At 43.1% G+C, this 13,734-nt stretch overlaps 1 protein-coding gene across 1 annotated transcript in view; it reads right to left on the bottom strand.

Moving 5' to 3' along the window:
* Positions 1-9,977, bottom strand: part of efcab6 (EF-hand calcium binding domain 6) — a 51,112-nt gene extending 41,135 nt beyond the window's left edge. The window contains exons 1-4 of the mRNA XM_053314205.1: positions 9,833-9,977; positions 8,975-9,180; positions 2,582-2,682; positions 2,385-2,445 (exon numbers count right to left, since the gene is read on the bottom strand). Coding sequence (XP_053170180.1) covers positions 2,385-2,445; positions 2,582-2,682; positions 8,975-9,180; positions 9,833-9,977 — 513 coding nt within the window. The remainder of the gene's footprint in view (positions 1-2,384; positions 2,446-2,581; positions 2,683-8,974; positions 9,181-9,832) is intronic.
* Positions 9,978-13,734: the final 3,757 nt, after the last annotated feature.

Raw genomic sequence — 13,734 nt, 5'->3', positions numbered from 1 at the left:
ACATAGACATGTACGTCTGTCGTTAGGATAAGGACAGCCCTGATCACCCTCAGGCCTTCATTTATCCACACATAGGATTTGGTACATTTCCTGCGTTTTGCAACAACATCGACGGCCTGAGTTTAACATGTGGAACACAAGCAGCACAAATCCGGAGTGAATTCCGTCATGCTTCCTACGGAGAGCCTGAATTCTGCCAGAGCTAGACACACAAAACACACAGCTGCCTCCGTACGAATCACACAAACACACACACACGCTCTCTGAGGATGCTGTATGAGTCATGTTACTGTGACTTTGCAGCATTAATGGATGTTAAAGCAAGAAAGCGAGTGGAAGCAAGTGGAAGTTCTCACTTTGTTCTACGTTATCACCCTGTTTTCTGAAAGCATTGTACGCCAAGATGACAATATCAGTTTGGCACACATTTTTTGGTCATTTATAAGTTCCTGTGTAGATAACGCTCACGGTCTGCACTGCTAATAACACTTTTGTCAAATAGAGCTGTGTCCCAATTCCATATTACACACTAATTGTAAGTAGGCTGCGGGTATGTCGTGTGTTCACACTGGAGAAGTGACAAAATTAAGTGCACTCAAAGCAGTAAGTGTGCATTGTGCTTCCAGGGTACACTGTTATCCCACAATGCAATTCACAAAGGAAATGGAGGAGCTATTCACTGCCAAATGTGAACACAAATAGCAGATGGTGGTGACAGGTAGATCTTGTAAAACTCAAAAACCACCAGCATAAAGCTGCAGGGATGCATTTGCACACCTGTAAAGTACATTGATTTATAGTATATATTTAAGAGTTAGAATAGGGAATGTACTGTGTATAATTAGTATGTTATAATGCCGTGGTTACACTAGAAAGTGGCACAGTAAAACTGATCCGACTGCTCTTGAGAAATAGGCTTGCAAGAAGCTTAGAGATGTAGAGACAAATCACAGGGCTAGATGTTGGACTACTGTAACTAGCAAGTAAACCTCTAAAACGTATCCTGGGGGAGAAAGCTAGCAGATAGTCATTCAGCTAACAAGCTTGCTTCCTGTCAATCAGTTGCTGTGTCTCAAATCTTCTTCTGTATTTACACTTACAATTTTGAGTGCATAAATGTGTTCACACTGAGAAGTAAGCACAACTATACTGTTGTCACATATAATCCATCAATAGATTTATTGGGTTCATTTAGCAGTCTGTGATGATTTGGTGCTGCGAACGATAATAATCATACTAACGCTAGCTTGCTAACTAGCTAATCGTCATTTCCGGTAAGAACGCAATGGCTGTGTTTGATCTGAGACAACGCTAACCTGTCGAGCTGTATGCACTATGTAAGTAAGTACAGAGTGTAAACAGTGTACTAACAGAAGTGTGTGATATGAGACACACTGTGTGGTAACTTCTTACAAGTTCTTCATTCCCTCGTAGAGAGACGAAGTCATGACGACACATCCAGGCTAGCCTTTGTTCCACTCGCATCTGTAATCCATTCCAATCTGTCATTCACCTTTTTTTTCATCAGTCTTAGTAAAAAATGAAGTGTTCCCGAGGTCAAAGCAGCTTCCAGTTTAACAAAGCTAAACAAGAACGTTGTGAGCATAAAAAAAGCTACAGCTCCCATGAAAATTCACAAACGTGGCAGTGCAATTTAAATCCTTATAACTTTGTTTTTTCCATATCCATAAAATTCACCAACACTATCTCCTGATATATCATTGTTTTTAACTTTTTAGCTGTAATCTCTGCTGTCTAAAACATCTACAGTGTTCAGTCATCTGTTCTGCCTTTTATTAAAGAAAAGTCTGAACTAACTAACCGCATCCCCTCGTCTCATCTGTCGAGCTGAGTCATTTACCTGCTATGGTCTAGTGCTCATGGGAAATGTTTTCAAAAGGCTGTGAAAAAAACTGAAAGATCGTTTATTTATGCATTTTTATGCGTTATGTAAAACAGTTAAATTGCCTCGTTGAAAGGTACGATCAAATTAACTTGCCTTTAATTTATAAGATAAACATCACAAAAAACAGTATATGAAAAATATAAATGTGGTTTGAATATAACACATTCAAGGTACAGTAATAAGGTTCATTTGTTTCTCATTGTTGGTTAATGTGCTCGGTTTTGTTTTATAGCTAAGTCAAGGTTGTATTTTCTGTCAGAAATCAGACTTGTTTGCAAGTAGAGACATTGGGGGCCTCAAACCATTTCTCCATACTACCCCTAGTGGGCAAGTATTCCACAGGGTATATCTGATTCAAACAGTTATTTTGCCAGTCACTGATGCTGAACATGTAATGCTACTGAAGCCTGAGGCTGACAGACTCACTATGACATGGTGCATCTGACCCCGACTGGAGCACAAATCAGAGGGTACACACCTTATCTTTGAGATGCTTCTGTATCTCAGACAGGGACATGGAACTGTTCTGTGGACCACGTCTGTGAGAGAGAAACACAGAGACAGACAGATAAGAGTTTAAGCATATTCAGCTGCTGCCACCAAATGCATGAAAATGCAAATGCAGCATGGCATTTCTTTGTTTAGCAGAAATCTAATCCAGAGGAGCGTCTGTACCTCACGCTGAGGCTGCTGCAGGCTCTGTGGGCTGTGGGAGCTCGGCTAAACCTCCTCAGAAACCACATGTAGTTCACCGTCGCGCCGCTCTGCTTGCACACCTACGACAGTCACAAACAAAAAAGACATGTAGACACAGAAAACACTACTGCGAGATTGATGATGATAAAAAGCCAGAAGAGGATGAAGATGATGGTGTGGAGGAAACATAATCCTGCTCTCAAACCCACTCCAAACTTTTCAAACATTTCAATATAGGCATTTGTGATAATAGCACGTGTAATGGCGTCCCCAAGGGGACAGGAAGAGCAGCATGGTGATGTGTCTGGCTGGCGTCAGGTGGGTTGAACTGTAATTTCAAGAGGAAGCTGGTAGGGGAATACACTAGGTGCTGTTCTCTGCAACTGGGCACACCTGGGGAATGCGCTCATATGCTTTTGTTCTGACCTTGTGCCTTTACACACACATGCACAGATACACACATTTAAAGGCAAACTTGTAAAAAGTTGGCACAAACCTAAAAAAACACACACAAAACAAAGCCTACACACACAAATACACACATACACTGAATCAAGCAGACAAATACTTGGCACACACGCTCACACAAGCACACGTATACCTATTTTGGTGGCTCATAATCAAAGTACAGTCCCTGCTGCCCTGCCCTACATCCTTCCATTGTGTAATCCAGTGCAGCGATCCCCAGTGGAGCTCCTGGCATTGAATCTTATTATAGACACCACACCGTCCAATTATCACTGTTATCAGCAGCCCCCACCACCACCACCACCACAACCACCCTTCAGGGGATGCAGGGAGGGAGGATCTCCATGCTCTATATACCTATGAAGGCACGGTTATACCTGCAGTTCACCTTGAAGGTGAGAAGGAGGTCAGTGGCTGATGGGATGGAGGGCAGGGGCCATAACACACATATTGAGAAGATGGATAAAATCCTCTGTAAATATCAGTACTTTTTTTTCTCCAGAAAAAAGCAACAAAAGGCTTAACCATGATTATTGATATCTCTGTAGAATAATCTCCTCTTAAATCAAAAAAATACTAACTGTAGTGAACTTCCACGTCATTTAAAAATGCTTACTAATACTGAGACAAAGAATATGACATATCAGTTTCATTGCAATAAATACCAACGTAATGAAAAATGGTCCACACCCTGTTTGAATAGTGTTTAATTTGCTAATCCCTGTTATTCTAAATGCCTGCAACAATCTGTTGGTTCAAACTACAGGATTGATCAAAAACACTTATGTGTTAGTCCGTTTCGATACTTTTTGCCTATCAATCTCATGTTAAATGTTATAACTAATCTGTTCGATTGGGACAAAACTAGCTGTTCTCTAGTCGGCTGCTAGTAATAGCTTAATATTTACTGCAAGAAAGTGAATTAGCATATTTCCCATCAAACTTGGTCTTTACAGAGAATAATGTGATCATTGCTCTGCCCTCTACTACTACTCACTATTAAGAATGGGAGGGCAAGCTGGACACCAGAAACAAAGTACAGTAAATTAGCTTAGTGTTAGCTAAGGTGTGTAATATGGGACTTTGAGGCTCTCAGTTGGTTCTGTCATGTGTGCTTCATGACTATGGAAGTACTAAGTAGTCTCCAAGCTTTTCAGATTATTCACCATTTCAATGTCATATGCAACCCTTCATTATCTGAGGCCACCTCATCAGGTCTTCTTATCCATCAGTAGAAGAGGGAAGAGGTATGATCACATGATCCTGTTTAAGGGGTTACCAGTTTTGTGCACACATCATCTATCTATGATTTAAATCCATGAGAAAAGGGGAAGACACCTGTAGCCTACAAACAGAAAGTTTGTCATTTGATAGGGACTTTTTTCTGAACGGTGTGTAAGGGAATGATACAAAATAAACTACAGTGAATGTGTTCAAGGTATTGAAGGAACATGTCACCCAATCCAACAGTGTGGCTCGTTGACAAGTTTCTAATAGTTGCAGGATACCAGTATCACCAGACTTATCCTTGATGGTTATCAAGAACAAAGATAACATGATCACATTCACACCTTTAAAGTAGCTGTATGTAACAAATATATTCCAAATAATCATAAAATGGACCTAAAATGTAACCAGACATTAAGGAATCATGTTCATTTCAAGCACTGATATCACTGACAGTAGTAGTCCAGCCAGAATATTCACATTTGAAAAGCTCAGTTGCAGCCCACAAGTAATGTTTATGTTGTCATTCTGTGTTTTGGCCTGATGCGCCACCCACCACCTAGCTACCAATCACCAAGCCAGTAGTGTTTCAGCAGCCAGGTTGCCAGGTGCCACTGAGCTGCAGCTAGGAACACTGCAGATAATGTCTGATGTTACAAAACCAAAAAAGTCTTGTTATGACTCTCAAATACGTTGTGACAATTTGAGAAACAAAACCAGGGTATGTATAGGAGATGCCTTTGAAACATGGAGACGGTTACAGCATCATACAGCACTGAGCTGCACCCGCTGATACGGAGGAGGATATGCAGGATCACGTCCAACAACTGGCAACCCGCGTGAAGTACACTCTGGCAGGGAGGGGGCGAGGAGTAACAGCTCTCTCCAGTGTTTTGAACGTGGGCCACAGTACCATTTCTAAACACTTGGTGTCAGAGTTACATACTTCAACTTTAACTGAGCCCTGTCACTTTCAACAAGAAAGACATCTTGGGTCTCTGAGTCCTGATCCTGCTATGTTTGGAAAGATTCAGATACAGATTCAATAATTAGCCCCAAATTGCAAGATCACTTTCATTTAATTTCACCTCATTCGTGACGCTCTGTATACAGTAGGTGAAAGATTTGAATCACAAATCCTCACTCACTAGAAGATAATATGATGACGTGAGGACAGTCTCAGATTTTCTTTGATCTTAAAAAAAAAAAAAAAAATGAAATCAGTCGTCTTACCAAAATCTGATTTCACATTGCGGAGAATGTAGGATGCTGCAACATTTACAATGAATCCAAATCCATTTTAATCACATTGACTAACCACAGAAAAAATACATTCAGTAAAGGGGAGGATGATGCAGTGGATTTTCTCTCTTGTTGTCAGCATGAGTCTGTCTCTCTGTCTGCCTGTCTGTCAGTACCACTGACTCCCTATTAATCATCTGATTTGTCAGCTGTGATTGTGATTGTCTTTCTTTTTCCTACCAGCCCCCTTCTCCCTCTCTATTATTCAAGGAACTTCTCTTTTTACAGATACAGCAACCGGAGCACATTTAATAATTGATCAACATTTAACACAAAAGAGATCTTGATCTCTTCTTTTGAAAATGTGGCACCGATGAGACCGGCTAGATAAATAAACAAGAGAAGAAGAATAGAGGGGGGGGGGGGGGGTTGTCGGGCTGCTTGTGGCATCTCTTCCTACATCAAAATGTCACCAGAACAACAGCTGCTACTCCGGTGATAGTCCTTTAAAGTAAACTTTCCACAAGTCTCCTGGAAAAAAGCACACACACACACACACACACACACACATACACACTAACCCACACAGTGCCTTTAATGAATAAGACTGAGTGGGAGAGGTGGGTAGGGAATGCAGGGAAGTGGGGTTGTGTTCAGGGGGGGTGTAAGACACAAAGTGCTGATATTATGGGAGGAAATCTGTGTGGGAAAGACAGGCAGTCAAACTGTCAGGCGTGAGCGCTGAGACGGAACAAAGAGGAACAGTGGAGACGATTACAGTGGCGTAGCGGAGTGACAGAGGCGTCGTGTGCACACAGATGAAGATGAAGGGAGAGGGGGGAATTACGCCACTGCCGCCGTGCATGGACACTGAATGCACAACACGCACGCTCCACTGATCAACGCTGGAGCAGAGACATCCCGGTTGCAGGGCCTCGACACTACTCATTTAGGCCTCACGGATGCAGAGTGATGACTTAAAAAACTCCACTTCCTGAATCATCCACCGTTTATTACTGCTTGAGGCTTTTCTTTTATTGATTCCTTCATTTTTTTTGGTAAACATCTGCAGGCTACTGAGGAATGTACAAAATTAAACAAAGAATAAGTCAGTCAGCTGGACCAAGAGGAGGAACTGATGCCAGCCAAACGCAACACAAGTGCAAACAAATAACGTCTGCTTTGCCAGCTGCCAGCTTCACTTCTCCTCTGACCAGTCTCCACGGCCACAGAGCCTCATTTGTCAATGTCAGCAGACTGGATGGGATTTAAAAAGGAGTATTCTACTGCCATCTTCTGGTTAATTGCTCTCATAACAACAATGAGGCAGAAAATCCTGGCAAAAGATCTGTACATATTGAAAGTAGTTAGTAATGTTGAAAAATGTACAAGCATTGGTAAATTACATAACAATCAGTGGAGACGGTATTTGAACTATTATCACTTAATTAGCATAGACATTTTTACATTTGTTACACACACGAGTGCTGTGAGTGCTGTTGCTTAGGGACATTGTTTTAATACTGGGCACTGTGTGTACTAGAATCTAAAACTTGAAACATAGACTTATCATGTAGACGCCTACAGAAAATCTGTTGCTGTACCTGCTTTACACAATAGACAAGCGGGTGAGAACACACCATTTGTCCCATGTGCATTATTATAGTATTTCTTACAAGCTGCACCAACCATTTTTCTTTGAAGTTACATACCTTCATTTGGTTGCACCATGTTTTTTGTGTTTTTTTTAGTAATTCAACGACTCCAAAGCCTAATTACTAAGGCCCTGGTACTAACATGTGATCTGTATCTGGATACATTATCTGGGTAATGACATCCGATCAATAGGTATTTGTATCTACATCTGGTGTCAGAATGCCTTCTCGTTTTCTGAGCTGCTTTGTCATCAGATCTTGATGCGGACAGACAGACAGACAGGTATTCTTTTTATTGTCCGCAAAGGGAAATTAAATTTGCTCAGGTCAGTACCATACAGACAATGAATAAATAAATAAAACACTGCAATACAAAAAACTATTCTAAAGAGACAAACATGATTTTAAAAAGGTATATTAATTGGTATATCAAACCAAATCAATCATACACCACACTCTGACCATTGCAGTTCTCTAGCAGAGCAGCCCACCTGCATTTACACCTGGCTCAGATCCAATCACAATGACCACCTCCAAATGTAGTCTGGTTGATCCGATCGCATTAGGATCACAATGCATACTAAGTGCATTTATACCTTCATTAACATATGTTTTCTACCAGATACAAATCACATTTTAATGTCAGGCTCAAATGATATACATGGGAGTAGCTCAATTAGCCAAAATTAAAACTGTGAGCAGCAACGAGCAGGTTTCCGGCTTGACCAATCACACACTTGTTTCATCATCATAAAGCCTACAGCATTTTATGAATTGCACAGTAAAAGTTCCACCATTTGTCCCATCCTTCATCTGATGTTAACAAAAATCAGTGTGTTTGTTCAGAAGATGATGCAAGAAGTCTCCAGGGAGTTTAATCAGGAGGCATCTGCTCAAAGGCATCTTGAGTTGGGAGCAACATGCACTTATCAATATGACACTTACAGTACACCTAAGCATGCTTAAAGGTATTGTACTTGCACACTTTTTAGAGTAAAGAGTAATACACTTTTTATGAATATATTAAAGTACAACTATAAAGGTACTTATTGTAAGAGCTTCTGCCACCTAAAGTACACTTTAAGACGGTACATTAAAACACAAAGTCAATACAGTTTGTTCATATCTAAATGTAATACAAAAGTAGTTATGTGCTTTAAATGCACTTTCTGTTGCAAGTATACTTAACTGCATTTTAATTTGTATCAGGGAAAAGCGAAGAGTCCAATCTGGTTAAAGAGGCAGGTGGGTGTATGTGTGCATGATAAGAGTGCATGTGAGCACATACACACACCTTTTTTTATTGTTTTTATTATTGTAGCCAGGCCACTATCCTTCTCTTTGTTCTCTCCTGTTGTAATAATGTGGATGCTAGGTAGACTCTTGTTTTACCCTTCGTAATTCCATAAGCTCACGTGGTGAAATGTCGCCACCTGCTGGTGTAATTACTCACTGCACCTCAAATTTGTGGATTTTTTTTCTCCCTACAAATCAGCTGCAGTACAAATTGCACAAAAATCCACAAACAAATAGGAGGGATGTTACAAATGTCACACGGCCCACAAATGTGCAAAACCCATTTCAAATGTACACACAACTGCATAAATATGACTAAACATGTATTTTTATGGTGGCACTTTTTACATGTGTAAAACATAATGTCATTTTTATGTTGAATTAAAATATGTGTTTGTACACAATTCTGGATTACAACTATTAAGGTCCAATAAAAATGTCCATATAAAACTGACCTAAACCTAAACATTAATCTCTGTCTCACCTCATTGAGGAGGGTGTCCAACTGGTTCTGGCTGACAGACAGACACCTCTTCAGGACACGTCTGAACTCCTCTTTTTTCACCAGACCTGTTCCATCATGGTCCAAAGCCATGAAGGCTGACTTGATGTTTGGCAGTCTGCCACGGATCAGGGACTCCACTGAGGCCAGAGTGAGCTGCTGGCCTGGATGAGGGGTCACTGGGCGGGCTGGAAGGGTGAGATATTGATGAGGGGTGAAATGTTTTATGTCACTTTAAAGTTACTTTAGGGAAAAATTATTTTGAGAACATGTGGTTGAAATATATGCTGAAATAATACCACTGGTTGTGGGGCTGAAAACATGTTTGGGTTTATATATTCTTGTTTGTCTTATACTTATATAAGTATAATTCATGGCTTTATTAATGGTTATAGTTGTGTTCTTTAAACGATTCGCAACACTATAGACTTGGCTCAAAACCTATTGTTTTACTCTATCGATATAATAGAATATTTGTCTTTTGAAAAACAGAAAGTGTCTATTTTTTGGGAACTATGGACCTGGTAAAAAAAAATATCTGTGTGCATTCCACACATTGTTTATTAATAAATTGCTTTAAGAAATTCATAAAAACTCATGAGACAATGTGTTATCAAATAATTATTATAATTAATTATTGTCTGTAAAAGAGCTGCAGAGGATATGGACCAAAATACACAAATTAACAACTATCTGCAAGAGATCCGAATTACATCAAAGAAGGGCTGGTTCAGTCAAATGCTTTACCTCATTATTATTTTTTACTATGACATGATATTAAAGTGACACTGGTTTTTATTTTGAAGCAAATGCAAACTTCAGATTGAAAAAGCTACTTACCTCTGTCTGTGTGGATCCATGTCTGCCAGGATCTCCCACCTGTCTGTCTGCCTGTGGAGGAATGTGTGGTGCTCGGGACAGTGTTAGGACGCAGGCCATCGTCTAGTTGTCCCAGTCCAGGTTGAAGAGGCAGCAGCTTGGACATACTGGGTGAAACTGATGTGTGTATGTGTGTTTGTGTCTGAGGAGAGAGGAGGCAGGAGGCAGGAGGGTGATAAACAAGACTGGGATAGTGGACTGCTGTTGCTAGTTAACACATGAACATGATCTCTCTCTCTCTCTTTCTCTTTCTGTGTGTGTGTGTGTGTGTGTGTGTGTGTGTGTGTGTGTATGAGAGAGTTGAATCAGCAGTGGCACTTCTAAGTAGACCATACTGTATTCAACCATCCAGTCTGGTTTTGTTGTTTTGTTGTCAAACCAACCCTGTCTCCATGGATGCAAAAAACAGAATGTATATTTTTCCTCTAAATGTTGCACAAACATTTAGTTAATGAAAGGCAGTAATAGAAAGTACCAAGTAGAAGACTGAAGAATAGTATTTCCATTTTCTACTCCACTACATCATTGACACATTTATAGTTAAAATACAATGCAAAATGGTATACAAAACAGTATACAAAATAGACACAAATATAGCTCCATTGTTATTTCCGATGGTGGGGGAGGATGCCGGTCAGACCTGGCAGGCCGAAACGCATTGTGAGGGTCTGCTGGGAACGTCTGGCAGAGTCTCCTGTCAGAGAGAGTTTCAACTCACACCTCCGGGAGAGCTTCAACCATGTACCGGGGGAGGCGGGGGACATTGAGTCCGAGTGGGCCATGTTCCGTGCCTCCATTGTTAAGGCGGCTGACCGGAGCTGTGGCCGCAAGGTGGTCGGTGCCCCGAACCCGCTGGTGGACACCGGCGGTGAGGGATGCCGTCAAGCTGAAGAAGGAGTCCTATAGGTCCTTTTTGGCCTGTAGGACTCCGGAGGCAGCAGACAGGTACCGGCAGACCAAGCGGAGCGCAGCTAGGGCGGTCGCTGAGGCAAAAACCCGGACATGGGAGGAGTTCGGTGAGGCCATGGAAAAAGACTTCCGGACGGCTTCGAAGAGATTCTGGACCACCATCCGGCGTTTCAGGAGGGGGAAGCAGTGCGCCGTAAACACTGTGTACGGTGGGGACGGTGCGCTGCTGACCTCGACTCGGGACGTTGTGGATCGGTGGAAGGAATACTTCGAAGACCTCCTCAATCCCACCAACACGCCTTCCGGTAAGGAAGCAGGACCGAGGGACTCGGGTGTGGGCTCTCCTATCTCTGGGGCTGAGGTTGCCGAGGTGGTTAAAAAGCTCCTCGGTGGCAGGGCCCCGGGGGTGGATGAGATCCGGCCCGAGTTCCTCAAGGCCCTGGATGTTGTGGGGCTGTCATGGTTGACACGACTCTGCAGCATCGTGTGGACATCGGGGGCAGTGCCTCTGGATTGGCAGACTGGGGTGGTGGTCCCCCTTTTTAAGAAGGGGGACCGGAGGGTGTGTTCCAATTACAGGGGAATCACACTCCTCAGCCTCCCTGGTAAGGTCTATTCGGGGGTGCTGGAGAGGAGGGTCCGTCGGATAGTCGAATCTCGGATTCAGGAGGAGCAGTGTGGTTTTCGTCCGGGCCGTGGAACAGTGGACCAGCTCTACACCCTCTGCAGGATCTTTGAGGGTGCATGGGAGTTTGCCCAACCAGTCCACATGTGTTTTGTGGACTTGGAGAAGGCATTCGACCGTGTCCCTCGGGGGATCCTGTAGGGGGTTCTCCGGGAGTATGGGGTATCGGACTCCCTGATAAGGGCCGTCCGTTCCCTGTATGACCGGTGTCAAAGCTTGGTCCGCATTTCCGGCAATAAGTCGGACTTGTTTCCAGTGAGGGTTGGACTCCGCCAGGGCTGCCCTTTGTCACCGATCCTGTTCATAATTTTTATGGACAGGATTTCTAGGCGCAGCCAGGGTGTAGAGGGGGTCCGGTTTGGTGACCTCAGGATTGGGTCACTGCTTTTTGCAGATGATGTGGTCCTGTTGGCTTCATCAGTCCGTGACCTCCAACTCTCACTGGATCGGTTCGCAGCCGAGTGTGAAGCGGCCGGGATGAGAATCAGCACCTCCAAATCCGAGGCCATGGTCCTCAACCGGAAAAGGGTGGAGTGCACTCTTCGGGTCGGGGATGAGATTCTGCCTCAAGTGGAGGAGTTCAAGTACCTCGGGGTCTTGTTCACGAGTGAGGGAAGGATGGAACGGGAGATCGACAGGCGGATCGGTGCGGCGTCTGCAGTAATGCGGACTCTGCACAGATCCGTCAGGGGGAAGAGAGAGCTGAGCCGAAAGGCGAAGCTCTCGATTTACCAGTCGATCTTCGTTCCTACCCTCACCTATGGTCATGAGCTTTGGGTAGTGACCGAAAGAACAAGATCGCGGGTACAAGCGGCCAAAATGAGCTTCCTCCGTAGGGTGGCTGGGCTCTCCCTTAGAGATAGGGTGAGAAGCTCAGTTATCCGGAGGGAGCTCGGAGTAGACCCGCTGCTCCTCCACGTCGAGAGGAGCCAGATGAGGTGGTTCGGGCATCTAATCAGGATGCCTCCCGGACGCCTCCCTGGTGAGGTGTTCAGGGCACGTCCCACCGGTAGGAGACCCCGGGGAAGACCCAGGACACGCTGGAAAGACTATGTCTCTCGGCTGGCCTGGGAACGCCTCGGGGTCCCCCTGGAAGAGCTGGACGAAGTGGCTGGGGAGAGGGAAGTCTGGGCTTCCCTGCTTAAGCTGCTGCCCCCGCGACCCGACCCCGGATAAGCGGCAAGAAGATGGATGGATGGATGGATGTTATTTCCTAGGCTCTAAAAACTCACTGTACCCTACAAACCCTGTACCAAATAGCAGGTAAATAACTGCGAAGAGAGAATATTAGACTTACATTCATCAGGTGGACACAAGCAGGACTTCTAATGAATGCTAATGTTTGTTTAGTATGGCTGGAAGTGTAAACAGGCAACAGTGTGTTAACAAGTTTGCCATGAACAATTTTAAAAGAAGATAATGTGTTTCTGCTGCCCCCAAGTGGCCAGAAAATACATATTGCAGGTTAGCATTTCATGTGCAGTTGTAATTGAGTATTTTATTGTGGTTTCCTGTTTTTACTTTAAATAATGTGTGTTGTGACCACAAGTGACAATTACATGTTAACGGTAAAAGGTTAAGTAAAATGTAGCCCAATAAAGAACAGCCATAGTCCAACAAACTGAGTAAGTGAAGGTCACTTACACAGCAACATCTATTTATAGTTTGCCAACATTAGCCACCATGCGCTACTTGTCACAAGAAGGACAACTGCAGGGTAGGAAGAGTCGTAGCACAACAAACTGACTCAGGAATATCTAAAGTTTACTTACATTTAACATTAGCTGTCATATTCTACTGGTAAGTTGAGTGTAAGTTGCGTGAGATTTTAGTATTTATTTTAGTCATATAGTCACAACAGCTCACGTGTGCATTATAAGTGCTAGGTACCAGACCCGAAATGGCGCCTATTCAGTCCTAAAACCAGAGACATTATAATAAGAGCCTTAGAAGGACTTTGCTAAAACTCTGCTGGCGGCTAGCAAGTCAAACGCCAAAAAAAAGTTCATATTTATGATTGCGCAGTAGTATTTCTCCCGCTGGCCCTGACCATAAGTTCCCACTCTGCACATAGATTGTGATTGTCATTGTGATGACATCATATATTAAAATGTATTGTAATGCTCGGGGAAGGTTTTACATATAGAAAACTTTATAATGGAAAGAAGCATAAATTACCTTGCCTGTAGTTCGAGGTGTCCTGCCCTGCTCCAGAAGTGTCTTTTACAGTGGTGATCAATGGGCGCTTTGGTTTTTTCGCTATAAAACC

The sequence above is a fragment of the Scomber japonicus genome, chromosome 23 (assembly GCF_027409825.1).
Source record: "Scomber japonicus isolate fScoJap1 chromosome 23, fScoJap1.pri, whole genome shotgun sequence".
Classification (NCBI taxonomy): Eukaryota; Metazoa; Chordata; class Actinopteri; order Scombriformes; family Scombridae; genus Scomber; species Scomber japonicus.
The sequence above is the reverse complement of the archived record's forward strand: the minus strand, read 5'-3'. Positions and strand labels throughout refer to the sequence as shown.